Source organism: Notothenia rossii (assembly GCF_949606895.1).
Source record: "Notothenia rossii genome assembly, chromosome: 1".
NCBI classification, from domain to species: domain Eukaryota; kingdom Metazoa; phylum Chordata; class Actinopteri; order Perciformes; family Nototheniidae; genus Notothenia; species Notothenia rossii.
The window spans coordinates 38,991,956-39,005,999 of NC_136912.1; the positions used below are offsets into that span (position 1 = coordinate 38,991,956).

The 14,044-nt window shown below is 41.3% G+C and overlaps 1 protein-coding gene across 2 annotated transcripts in view; it reads right to left on the reverse strand.

Annotated features, from left to right (window-relative positions):
* Positions 1-425: 425 nt before the first annotated feature.
* LOC307039389 (VPS10 domain-containing receptor SorCS3-like) overlaps positions 426-14,044 on the reverse strand; it is a 355,063-nt gene continuing 341,444 nt past the window's right edge. For both annotated transcript variants that reach the window (XM_079681402.1, XM_079681403.1), the window contains 3 exons: positions 6,694-6,799; positions 5,755-5,915; positions 426-2,639 (listed from right to left, as the gene is read on the reverse strand). In XM_079681402.1, coding sequence (XP_079537528.1) covers positions 2,581-2,639; positions 5,755-5,915; positions 6,694-6,799 — 326 coding nt within the window. In that variant the 3' untranslated portion in view covers positions 426-2,580. The remainder of the gene's footprint in view (positions 2,640-5,754; positions 5,916-6,693; positions 6,800-14,044) is intronic.

Below are 14,044 nucleotides of genomic sequence, written 5' to 3' on the forward strand. Positions count from 1 at the left end.
TGCTGGATACCAAGAGGCTGGCGGGAATCATCCCGAGGCCAGTCTGTAAGAAAACAGCTCTGATGGGAGAGTGGTGCATGCTGGGAGGATGTTACCTCCTCATTTAAAACTTAAAGCAAAGCAGTGAGTTAAGCGTTGGGTTGTTAAAGAACCATGATGGCCCCATGGAGAGTGGATTTAGTCTTTTTAAAGGAAGGGGCAATCTCACAACAGGATTGCGTGGCTTTTCCTAACCACTAAACCATGTGCAAATAAGATAAAATACTCCACAAAGGGTGAAATGCACCCTTACATTTGACATTTGCACTGATTTCAGTTAAGTCATATGCAGGCATTTGGCATAACATGAGCCTTAAAGGCGCTCCAATTCACTCCAGTGGAATTATTACTCTCATGACAGCAGCCAGGCAAAGACTTCGTCATGCTCCGCTCAAACTCGTTTATTGTGGGTTTGCAGTGACAGGATTTAAGGACAGTTTTATGATGAAAAATAAATGAAGAAAGCGTCTCTGCATGTCGTTTTTGAAAAAAACAAAGAAAGAAAACCACAAATGACAATTTGGGGTATTATAAAAGCGAAAACATATATACATTTTTTCCCCTCTCCTTTCACAAAATAAAGCAAATTGCACCAAGCTGAACGTTATGGCACTCCTTTTGCTCTAATATTATAAGTCAAAATTGTCTGTGAATCTGACCTAGGGACAGGGTAGAACGTTGGCTCACTGTGCCTTATTGATGACTCACTTTTGAGATAAGATGCAGTTTTCTTGTCGTAATGAAGGAGAATGTTTGTGGGGCAAAATTAGCTGTCAAGTAAATCAACCCTCCTCCCCTGCATGGAGCCGACAGCAAAACCCTGAGCAAAGAACCAAGTGAACAACCAGCGAGAGTTCATTTCAAGTTTCAGGTATATTCATTTCTGAAAAAGTATTTGTTTTTGATTGTGTATATTCAATATAGCAAAAACAATGGTGCTTACAAATATTTATGTACTATAGGCCTTCTTGGGGTTTTATCAGTATTAGGTGTAGCTTTAAACACGTGGCAGTTACTGGTATTCATAAATAACTGAAACACATTATTGTTTACACTCAGTATTGTATTGAGTGGTGCAGGAATGAGTCCTGAATCGGGAATGAGTTAGCATTTTATTGCTTCCGGTTCACTCGCCTAAAAGTCAACTTTCTTTTAACGTGTTTGTAGTTAGGTCATTTGACTTTCATGCAGTTTGTTAATAGCTTAATGTTAGCTTCCAGTTCTGGCAATTACATTTTAGCTCCAAAAATCACAAATTGGTGTTTATATGTGGAGATTAACATGGTGAACAAAACACGTATCATAAACGTGTGTTTTGTCACAGCGCTTATTATTTGCAATTTTTTTAATCTATTAAATAATTAAATAGCTTTTTGTTGAAGGAGCCCTTGCGATGCTCACTTCAGGGTCCGCCAACAATAAAAGGTCATCAGTGCACCACTCGATTGATTCATATAGTTATTTCCCAAACAGCAACCAAAGTGGAACCAGCTATCAGAACCCAACCTTCTGTTCGTGGTATTTCTGAGGACGTACACATAACTTATAATGTTATTTTGGATTGAATGGCATCAATGTTTTCCCAACATATGAATATTGTGAATTTGATCACTGGTCACCACAATATAAATAATTTCTGATGCACAATCTGAGTCATTGTCCAACAGGCAGAAGGTAATGTAATGAGACCAATGGCAAGGATGGAATCTGTGTAAACATCACTGAATATCTATTATATATATCTAATGAAACACATTGGACATGTTTGTATTTCTTTCCAGGGAAATAGTGGGATGTTAATACTGCATTATTTCAATAGAATTCTACCTGCATTTACAGATAAACCTTTTCTACAAGATACTTATCGCCCAACAGTAACTGCAGAAAACGAGGGCAAAACAGAAGAAGTGTGGGTAAAATCCATTGGGCTCTTTGAGGGAGGATTAGAAAACAACTATTTACAACACTTGCTTATCTACAACACAGAAATCCTGTCCTCAATAAGAACATGCACAAGTCAAGAACCTTAGCGAAACAAAGTTGATTTCTTTAAGCAATGTTTTAACACACTTTCAAAAACAGACCAGATCATCTGTTGTCCATGGTACTTAGACTACGATCAGGTAGAAAGTAATAATATATACATTTAACAGAACATATGATAATATTGTACATTTCAATAATATTCCCTGTTAGATTGAAGACTCAGACATTATAGTCTATATATAGCAGAAATTATTCTCAAAGCAAACTCCTTATGAAATGTACAGAACTCTTCACAGGTGTGGACCAAAGGTATTTCACTCTGTGAATGAATGTAGCTTATCCACAAAACTGTATATGCCAGTTACGACACTGATCTCATCGAGTAAATTGACATTTTTCTGCGTGGATTTTGCTGAATGAGGCATCCGTGCAAGTCAGTATAAATGAGGTCCCTTAGAAAACTATTAACATCAGTTGTGTTGAGAATTACAAAACAGAAAAAGAGAACCCCGACACTGTGACACTTGGCTGTACATAAACTGTCGCTCTCCAGCTTTACACGCTAGTACAGTTGGGAATCTCCCTTGTGCTCTCGCAGGCGTTTCCAACTCCCCCTGAGCAGAGAAAGACAGAAGAAAAGAATGAGAGATAGTTAGTTCTGCATCCATACTTATTTATAGAGCCTCTTTGACATGGTCGTGTTTATTACTGAAGTGTTTTAATTCAAGGATTTGTAGCTGTTTTATGGATATAAGAAAGTGAGCCATTATGAAAATGTATTTCTTTTTTCTACCGCTCATGCTGAAAATGAAAGGAAACTTCAGTGAGTCATATGATGTCATTAGTGGAGGATGATGGGATACATGCAGGATCGGGAAGTAAGGGATTTGATGTAACGGGATAATATAATCAGGATGCAAAACATTGCATTTCACCGGTAAACTTTACTGTTCTGTAGGCCAATACTTTAAGTGTGAATCATGTGTTTCAGTGTTGGTGAATAAACTACTAGCTGAATATGCTTAATGACAGGCAGGTTTTCCTATAAATAAAATGTAATCAATATTTTCATACTCAGATTAGGTTACTAATTACATATTTTACTGGTAACTAGTAATTGTAATGAAATGCATTTACAAAGTAACCCTCCCAACCCTGGGTGCACATCTATTCAAAGACCTCCAGTGTGGTTCCACTGCATTTTGCAACATGTTTAGGAACAACTCACAGAAAACAAAATAACTCCTGAAGTGGTGTTAAGGGCAATTATACAAGACAACATGAAACACAGGCAGAGAATACACATTTGTGTTTATGTTATACTGTAGGTTAGAACAGCATGTCCAGACTAACTGCTTTCTCTGATTCAAGGCTGTAATAAGTTTAATCCGCATTGAATTATTTCATAACTCTTCCTCAGAATACTAGAACAATTGAAGTTATGATTTCATTTGGAAGAGGCCAACAAGGTCCACATGTTGAATATGTATTGATAGGATTGACTAAACCAACATTACTCAACAAACATAGTTCTATTTTCTGTTATGCAGTATATTGTTAATGGCAAATTAATTGAATTATAATGTAAAACTGTCAAACATACCCAAAAAAGATATCAAGCATATCAATTTGCTTTTCATATTTTGAGAAAAAATGTACTTTATGCAAGACTGAACAAGACATTAGAATTAATTTGTTTTGTGGTTGTGCATGTTGTCTCATACTGAGGAGAGTTGTTTTTATTTTAATACTTTCTTTTGAATAATTTAATTTGTATTGCTGTTTGTTCTTGTTTTTATTATGTTTTGTTATAATAATTTAAACAAATGCTTCATTTTGTAAAGGGTTATATCCTCATTGGTTTGGACCCTATGCATTTGTAGAACATAAAACTGTGTGCGAACTGGGGGGGTTGAGTTTGGGTCTAATAAAGGATATTATTACGTTGCATTATTCAAAATGTCCAGTAATAAGCATTACTATGAGGAGGTCTTCCGTCTTCTGAACTGACTATATCATAATCTGTTTTTGCTGCCTGTAAGAAAATGCAATACTAAATCCCTGGATTGGCCATTTAATTTGATATACTGTACATTCCAGGACTGGAAGTAATTATTACTCTAATTAGCATGATTGCTTCTATTCTACGCTTTAAATTGTCCGTTGTATTTATTACATGATGTCATTATTGTAATTTTAAATGTGTTATCTTCTTATAACAGCACTCAATAGAGTACTGCAGTGATGATGGGATTTCCCCAGTTGATTTTGGTATATTGCAGAAATCAAGCTTTGTGGTCAACACTCGTGAAGGATACTGACACGTTTTGTTCAGCAGGATGATTACCATATACTAACATCACTTTGTCCTTTTTTAAGCGTAAATGCAAACAGAAGAAGTGAAAAAGCGTATGTATGAAGTACATTACGGTCACATGGTGGCGCGTCAGCCCGGCTAAGCTAAAGGCGGACTTGTGTCGGACTGATGAGGTATATAAGTCTAATTTAACCAATCGATATTTATATGACAAATTTTATTTTGTGGAACAAAAAGGTTAGCTTGTGTTAACCCCAGACCTTATTTCAGGCTTCTTACCACAAACATGTTCAAAAATCCATTGACTTTGAGACGACCGGAAATGGTAATATGCTAATCATTTTCTGGGTTTTAAGAATCATTACTGCGCCACTCTATATCACAGATCCCATAACATGCACTGTCTGGTTGCACTGCATGTATAGAAGGCATCAAGGCTTTTTTGTTGCTGCTGTTTTTCCTGTATATCTCTCCTGATGCAAGTTCTAGAAAATGCACTACAGGAGTGGAATACAGTCTTTGTTTCATATGCTACGAATGTGTATCATAACAACTAGTTGTGCAACGCTGTGATGTCCTTGTCTATACTGTAGCAGAGGTCGGCATTTATTATTCAATTTGTAGACTTTGGGGCAGCACCTCAGGTCATGCTGCTACATGACGACAATACTGACCGCCTCTCCTCTGTGGAGAGGCTTACAGGCAGTAAGCAGAAGATAACAATGGGCATTGAGCTGAATACAATAATGTGGGTGTCACCTCGGTGTAAGACCTTAATCATTTTCACACCTACGTCAGCTACTCAGAGACAAATTAATTCTGGAACTGCACTTGCCATTTGACCTGTACTGCATTCTGTTGGTAAAGCAGCAAAACAGCGTATCATATAAGGTCAGAGTAAGCAGAATTTTGCCAATTAGCTTTTCGCAAATGTTCTGGAATATTTAAACAAGTCATATTCTAATCAAATATTCAAGTGATTAAGGCCGGTGCCTCTGTGCTCCTGCTGGCCAACGAAGTCCTGAGGCAGCATGCTTAAACATGTTGGTTTTATTATGTATTCATTGTTCTCAGTACTGCAAGCCTTGCTGAAAATCTTTTCTTTACTGTGCTAAACCACATCCTGGTCCGTCTATACTCTGCGGCTCCCTCTGCTTTCCTCTTCTCTGAATAATTCAAATTGCTAAAAGGAGATTAAGTTGCCAATTCTCTATTTAAAAAAATTATTCAAATTCAATAGCTAAAGTACTCCTGGGGTATGATTCTGCACACATGTATTTGTGTATTCTGACTTCTAAGACCATCTTGAAAATGATAGAAAATCATGTCTCCGATCAGGAAATCAAAACCCTTTTCAAGTCAGTAAGCAATCATTTTGAGTGGAATCATTTCACTGAAAGCTCTTCATTTACTTTTGATCCTGCCGTCCAGTTCTTTCTCCATGAGTTCTTTGGAGGCGGAGAACTCACTCAGAGTGATTTTAGGCGTGCTGTCGCCCTGGCCGACCGACCCAATCATCTCCTGCTCCTTCTCCTGGTTCACCTCAGCGTATATGTTGATCCAAGGTATTTTTCTAATTTTACAAAAGAAGAGATTGACAAATTGGAAACAATGAAATGTTTGCCATATTTTTCAGTATAAAAATAATCATTTACAAGCCTAACAAAAGTGTTTTTTTTATGACAAATTAAAAAAAACACATTTTCTCAGCTAACCTCAACGACAGTTCTGTTTCCTATAGTGCTTTAGGCATTCCAACTTTCAGAGTTGTCTCAACTGTAATAATACCTCAGTGAATACTCTAGAGGCAAATTACAGTGGCATTGGTATCATTTCCATCAACATTTATAACACCTAATATACATCTATATTTAGTCACCATCCAATTTATTTCTAATTACCATTCAGTTGGGTTATTAATTGCTCTGTTTTGTCAACTGCGAGATTTCCTGAAAAATGCATGCTCTTTAGACTAATGGGGAAAAATTCATATTCATAATTAATGACAGATTTTCCATTCCCCCCGACTTTTCAAGAGAATCATTTCAAGTATGAATAATTTATTCAGCAAATAACAAGCGTGGCACAGCAACAGCATATTCAACCCTTTAATGGTCGTTTTATCCACATTTCGTCACTGATTGGAGCCACATGCTCATTCAATCCTGCTAGAAGTTTGTGTACAACCTCTAGGGGGACTTATTCAATCAAATTTCTTAGCGCGACTGATTGATTGGTCCAGACGGTGCTCAAATGGTACCATCAATAATGGATAATAAAATAATAGGTATATACTAGGGTTCTATATGACCGTGCCATGTGCTGCAGGTGGAAGTAGTCACACAGTGTACCTCTTGAATTTGTAGATGAGGAACACTGCTAGACCCAGGAACACCACTGATAGGAGCATCAGCATGGCCGAGCTGCTGTGTCTGGGGCTGGAGTCCACCAAGGGTGCTGTGGGAGCGGACAGGAAACAGTTAGTTTTTGGTAGATGTCCTTTAATTTCATTGTTGCTTCACCTACAAGCCCCGCAATTTGTGAGACGTTGATTTACATGAATCTACATTAATCATGATAAAAGGTTAAGTAGCTAAAGTGAGAAGCTGTTGGAAGAGCTGTAAACATCTATAGGCTTTATAACATGTTAGGCTAGTTTAGCACGTTACATGTGCTTTGATATTATTGTCTGCCTTACCAACAAGCTCAGCAATTTGAGTAATGGCGATGAAGATGAATGTACTGTACATTATGCCTGATTAAGAGTTGAGTAGCAATATAAAGTAAGTAAGTGAAGTTAAGTAGTTGGAAGAACCATAAATAAACATGGTGTATACCATGTTTAGCTTGTTGAACATGTAACATGTGCTTTAATAATAATAATAATAATAATAATAATAATGCATTTTATTTATATAGCGCTTTTCACAACTCAAAGACGCTTTACAATATGAGGGAGGGTAGACAAACAAGGACAGGCAAACAAGTAAGTATAGTAAAATAAAAAAATAAAAAGGCAGTCAAGAGGAAGTTGATTGAGAGGGGGGGGGGGCTTATGGGTAGACAGAGTTGAAAAGATGTGTTTTGAGGCGGGACTGAAAGACTGTGAGGGACTCAGAGTCACGGAGATCTTGGGGGAGGGAATTCCAGAATCTAGGAGCTGCCACTGAGAAGGCTCTGTCCCCATAGCTGCAGAGTGTGGATGTGGGAATGGATAGGAGTCCGGCTGCGGTGGATCTGAGGGACCGTGGGGGTTGATAAGGAGTGAGAAGGTTTGTGATATAAGGGGGAGCCAAATGGTGGAGTGCTTTGTAGGTGAGGACCAGAATTTTGTAGTTGATGCGATGGGAGACAGGAAGCCAGTGGAGGTCTTTGAAAACTGGGGTGATGTGATGCCATGATTTGGTATGCGTGAGGAGACATGCGGCTGCATTTTGAACCCGTTGGAGTCTGTTGAGGGATGTAGTGCTGATGCCGTAAAGAAGTGAGTTGCAGTTGTCAAGGCGGGAGGAAATGAAGGCATGGATTAGTCGCTCGGCTGCCGGGCGGATGAGAGAGGGTAGGATTTTTGCAATATTGCGGAGGTGGAAAAATGAGGTTTTGACTGTTTGGCGAATGTGAGGTTCAAGGGAGAGGGTGGGGTCAAAGATTACGCCAAGGTTGCGTGCCTGATTGGAGGGGGAAACAATGGTGCCATCGATGGTGAGTGTTATGTTAGTGACCTTGCTGAGGGTGGATTTGGAGCCAATTAGGAGGAGTTCTGTTTTGTTGCTGTTCAGTTTGAGGAGGTTATGTTGCATCCAAGTTTTAATAGCTGTCAGACAGGAATCGATGTAGGTAAGGGGTGGGTTATGGAGGGATTTGGTGCTGAGGTAGATCTGAGTGTCATCAGCATAGCAGTGGAAGTCCAGGTTGAAGTGGCGGAGTATCTGGCCAAGGGACAGGATGTAAATGATGAAAAGGAGGGGGCCAAGTACTGATCCTTGAGGAACGCCTTGGGTGACTGAAGCTGTGGCAGAGGAGTGGTTGGGGAGGGAGATGAAGTGGGATCGTTCAGTGAGGTAGGACTGGAGCCATCTGAGTGCAATACCTTCAATACCAATGTCCCTGAGTCAGGTGAGCAGGATGTTGTGGCTCACGGTATCGAAGGCTGCACTCAGGTCGAGAAGGATGAGAATATTGAGGGAACCAGTGTCAGCAGAGGTGAGGAGGTCATTGAGGACTTTGACGAGTGCAGTTTCTGTACTGTGGTGAGGACGAAATCCAGACTGAAGGGGTTCATAAAGCTGGTTGGTTTGGAGATGGCAGTGAATTTGTTTGGCTACAATGCGTTAAAGAGTTTTTGAGAGGAATGGTAGGTTGGAGATGGGGCGGTAATTAGTGAGGGAGGAGGGATCAAGACCAGGTTTTTTGAGTATTGGAGTAACGGCAGCAGTTTTGAAGGCAGAGGGGACGGTTCCATGGGACAGCGAGGAGTTGAAAAGGTTAGCAAGATAGGGGCAGAGGACGGGGAGGGAGGACTTCAGGAGAGGAGTGGGTAGAGGGTCAAGGGAGCAGGTTATGGGATTTGAGGAACCGATCAGATGGAGTATTTCAAGTGGGGTAACCAGGTTGAACTGGGAGAGGCGGCGCTGGGGAGGAGGAGTCAGGAGGTCAAGGGAGATGGGGGTTGAAGTGGTAGCGGTGGAGGTTGGGGGAGATGCTTGTATATCAGATGGAGCTGAGAAGGAGTGGTTAATGGTAGGGATGTAACGATATACCGAATATCGCGGTATCACGGTAAATAAACTTCCCAATACCGTCGTGAGACTGACTAAATCTACCACGATTTAAAAAAAAAATATCTTTTTAAAAAAAAATAAATAAATGTGTAAACACTTTAACACAATAAACAACCTTTATTCAACCAGGTGGTTCCATTGAGATCATCGATCTCTTTTTCAAGAGAGACCTGTCCAACATGGCAGCAAGTAGGTTACAACATGAAAATAAAACAACAGATAACACAAAAGGACATCGTATTTACAGGGCTACATTTACACACCTAGAGACATTGACAAGTACCAACCATATATTTATATCTCGCCATGTCAATAAGCCTGGCGTTAGACTTTTTCGCTGTCCGTCATTTTGACAGACAGGATCGTAAAATATCCGTCATAATCCCTTATTACCCGTCGGGTCTGAACAGTTCACGATAGAGCATGCTCATGAACTGTCAACGGGGGGTGGGGGGGGCGGTGTTATGCCGTGTGTGCATTCACCTCGCGGGACGCGCACAGCGTAAAGCAAAACCTCCCAGACATGTATTGATCTGTACGGCAAAGTACGGTTTGGAAACTGTATCATTTCCTTTTGGAGGGCATGCATAACACGGCATAACACCAGAGCCTGGCTCTGGGGAAACGTTGGCGCTGTTCCGAGTTTGTTCTAATCTGTCAAAATGACAGACTGCTTTCAGATTTTTCCGTCATTGTTAAATAAAATATTCGGTTAACGCGACCACTGCTGTCCCAGCAACATCAGTACCAAGCGAGAGAGTTTTTTCCAGAGCAGGGGATATTGTAAATGCCCAAACACCCCAGCTTATAAATACCTGGAAATGTGGACATTCTCCTAAAAACCTGTCTGATGATGCTGAGTGAGTGACTAGTGAGTTTGAGTTGAGTTACTTGAAAAACTAAAGTGAAACTTGATTTATTTTATTGCAGGGTCTGATTATTAAATGTCCTTGTTTATTTGTGAGATGCAGTGGCATAAAGAAAATGCTTACTTTGTTTGGTAGTACTAGTAGGTACAAAAACACTGGTTTTCTTGTTCCAGTCTGTTACTGTCACTTTGTTTTTGACACTTTAAAATACTGCTATCCTACAAAAATGCTGTAAAAATCAGATTTATTATGTAATAAAGAAACATTTTTCGAGTAAAAAAATGTTTTATTGAAAAAAAAATTGTATGAATTTTTTTTTTCTTACCTTTATTATTCAATATCGCGATAAATACCATACCGTGGACTTGTTATCGCGATATTATCGTACCGTGAGTTTTTGGTATCCTTATATCCCTAGTTAATGGCGTTAATTTTGTCTGCGAAAAACTGGAGGAATGAGCTGCAAGTAGCGGAAGTAGAAGTAGGGAGGTTATCAGCACGGGGTTTGAAGAGCTTGTTAACTGTGGAGAAGAGGGTCCTGTGGTTACGGGAGGGGTCAGTGAAGATGTTGGAGAGGTGGGCAGATTTAACGGCAATAAGAGCATCTCTGTATGCATTGAGATGGAGTTTGTAGCTTATGTAATGGGCTGTGAGGGATGATTTCTTTGAAAGACGTTCAAGTTGGCGGCCTCACTGCTTAATTTTACGCAGTGCGGGTGTGAACCAGGGTGAGGAGGTCTTGAAAGTAACAGTTTTATTTTTTAGGGGGGCTAAAGTGTTGAGGGAGGTGAGTAGGGTGGAGTTGAGGTGGTTGAGCAGATCATCAGGTGAGCTGAGGGTTGCGTCCAGGGGGAGATTAGACGATAGCAGTTCGGAGAGATGGTTATGGTCAATGGAGTGCAGATTACGGAAGGTGATGTTTCTGGGTGGGCAGGGGTTTCGGGTGGGGGAGGCAATGGTGAATTGTATGAGTTTGTGGTCGGAGAGGGGAAATGGGCAAGGGTGGAGGTCAATCACTGGAAGGTTGGTAGAGCAGACAAGATCAAGAATGTGTCCTTTGTCATGAGTGGGGAAGGTGAAATGTTGGGTGATAGAGAAATTGTCCAGTAGGGTTGTGAATTTGGATGCCAGCTTGCAGGTGGGTGAGTCAATGTGAATGTTGAGGTCACCAAGTAGTAACAGACGTTGAGACAGGGATGAGGCAAGTGTGAGGAATTCAGTGAAATCGGAGAGGAAGGAGGGATGAGGTTTAGGATGCCGGTAGATGAGGATGACTGTCAGTGAGGGAGGGGCTTTGAAGGCAATGAATTCAAAGATGATACTGAGGGGAGGGTTAGTTCTGTGATCTGGATGTTCTGATTGTGCATTAAAGCAAGGCCGCCACCACGACGGGAGGGGCGGGGTTTAGTGATGTATTTAAAGCCAGGGGGGATGTTTGGTTGAGGGAGAAGAAGTCATCGGGCTGTTGCCAGGTTTCGGTGAGCAGAAGGAAATCAAGGGATTTTTCCAAGATTAGTTCATGGAGGATGAGGGCTTTCTTGTTGAGTGATCGGATGTTAAGGAGTAAGTAAGTAAGTAAAGTTTATTTATATAGCACTTTTCACAGAAAGGATTCACAAAGTGCTTCACAGTGAGATCACGATAAAAAGGAGAATACATGGTGTAAAACAAGGAACACACAGCTACATATACACATCAAAACACAACATCAAAACATAAAACAAACTGTCAAGTTTGCAAGGAGGGCAATATTAGTTGAGTGGGAGGGGCGTGGTGTGGTCACAGGCTGAAGAGGTAAGAGGTTGTCCAGGTTGACAGTGCGGGGAGGAATGTGAGATGGGGGGGAGGAGCGGAGAGGAGGTGGAAGGAAGTGTGTTATTATCAATTTTTGGTGGTTGAGGGCGGTGGAATCCACTCCAGGTATTTGGGCCAGCTCTGAGCATGGGCAGTAGAATCCACTCCAGGTATTTGGGCCAGCTCTGAGCAGAGGGCGGTGGAATCCACTCCAGGAATTGCGACCAGCTCTGAGCAGAGGGCAGTAGAATCCACTCCAGGTATTTGGACCAGCTCTGAGAAGAGGGCAGTGGAATCCACTCCAGGTTTTCGGGACAGCTGGGATTGTAACGGACCAGTGGTGGGTGTATAATATGGAGTAATCAGTGCGCTCAGATGACATGACAGTTGTGGGACATGGCGGTTAGTGGACCAGATAGATATTATGGATGATTTTACGGACTGGGAGTAAACAAATCTGCATTTGGAACCTCTATGGACATACCTCAGTCTGCGTAGAAGCCCGAGGCAATTGATGACAGACAAGCTTAGAGGAAGCGCAGAAAAGTTATTGAGATTAAAAAGTTGGGGGACAGAGTATCGTAACATCGTTGTGCCGCGGTGGGATGCTAGCATTAGCACAGCGCTGGCTATGGTTGTAGACCAGTGGCGCTGAAAGTGGAGCTGTTGGCAGCCGTCAGACAGGATGATAGGTCAATTGCAGGCTGTCCTTTACAGCAGATGGGGGGACCGGCAGGAGCGGGAGGTTTAAAGAACCAGAGTCAGGGCCCACAGGGAGGGGCAGGACGAAGAATGGGGCTGGTTATTTGATGGAAGGAGCAGCGTTAGCAGGTGGGCTACAATGGCAGGTGTAGCAGGGTAGAAAACCAAAGCGTCCATCAAAAATGGCAATCGGGTGTAACAAATATGTCCAGATCAGAACACAAAAGCCACAGAATAGTTAGAAAACTATAGCAGTAGAAAGTGGTCAGAAACTCTTAGATTAACACAAAGAAAGATGAGAATTTCGGACAGAGAAGCGGCGAACAGTCAGCGCCAGCGTCCTCTAACGCCGTTGAAGAGATATGACATTTTTGATATCATTGTCTGTGTAACGGAGGTGATCTCTGGGCCCATAGATCTCGGCCTCCGTTACGGATTGTGTAGTTTTGTAGGTGGCGAAATGTATGTAGTTTGTGCATCTGTCTGTGTTTTAGTTTGTCTGTCTCTGTTTGCTGGTTTATGTTAAAAGTGTGCCCCTTCCCCCATGTCTGTGGCTGTTGATTGTGTGCACCTGGTGCCCTGTGTTTTCTCCTCCCCTCACCTGTGTCTAATTGCTCTCCCCTCACCTGTGTCTTGTTAGTCTGTGGGTGTGTTTAGGTGCTGTGTCTTGTGAGAGTGGGAGTGCGGGTGAGATCCTGGTGCCTGCAGGCTGTGCTCAATGAAACCACAGCAGGATTGAGGCTGTGTGTGTCATATCATGTGTATGGTGTAATAAATGCCCACCCCGGGTTATCATTTTGGACGTTCTGCCTCTGCCTCCTTGCTTGGTCGGGCCTCTCAACAGTCAGTCTCACAGTCTGCATTACCAACATGCCCAGCAATTTGAGTAAATGAAAGTACATTATTCCTGATAAAAAGTTTAGTAGCTATTAAATGGAAGTAGGTGAAGTTATGTGTTGCCTGTAAATACATAAAGGCATATAACATGGGTAACTAGTTTAGCATGTTACTGTAGATGTGCTTTAATATTACTTTTAACCTAACCAACTTGCCCAGCAATTGGTGTACATTTGATGTAAATGAATATACATTATTCCTGATTAAAAGTTAAGTAGCTCTATAAAGTAAATTAAATGAAGTTGTTGGAAGATCTGTAAATACATGTAGGCTATAAAAGCTAGTTTAACATGTAGGCCTAGCTGTGCTTTGATATGATTTGTGTGCCTTACCAACATGCCCAGCAATTTGTGTCAATGTGATGTATACTACTGTACATTATTACTGATTAAAAAAAATAAAGCAGGCAAGTAGAAACAATAGGCGCGTTCACACCGGAGTACTTTTCCCGTTTAGTTCCGTTAGTAACCCTTATGCCGCGTTCACACCGAAAAGAGTACTTAGTACCGGGAACTTTTACCCCCATTTTTAGTGCGTGCTGAGAGGTGGTACTTTCCTGGGGGAAAAAAGTGCCCCAGTTCTGATTGGCTGGGCGAATTCCAAAAAAACACGCCCCGTAAAACTCTGAAATGTTTTGTAGAGCCGCCATTTTATTATCC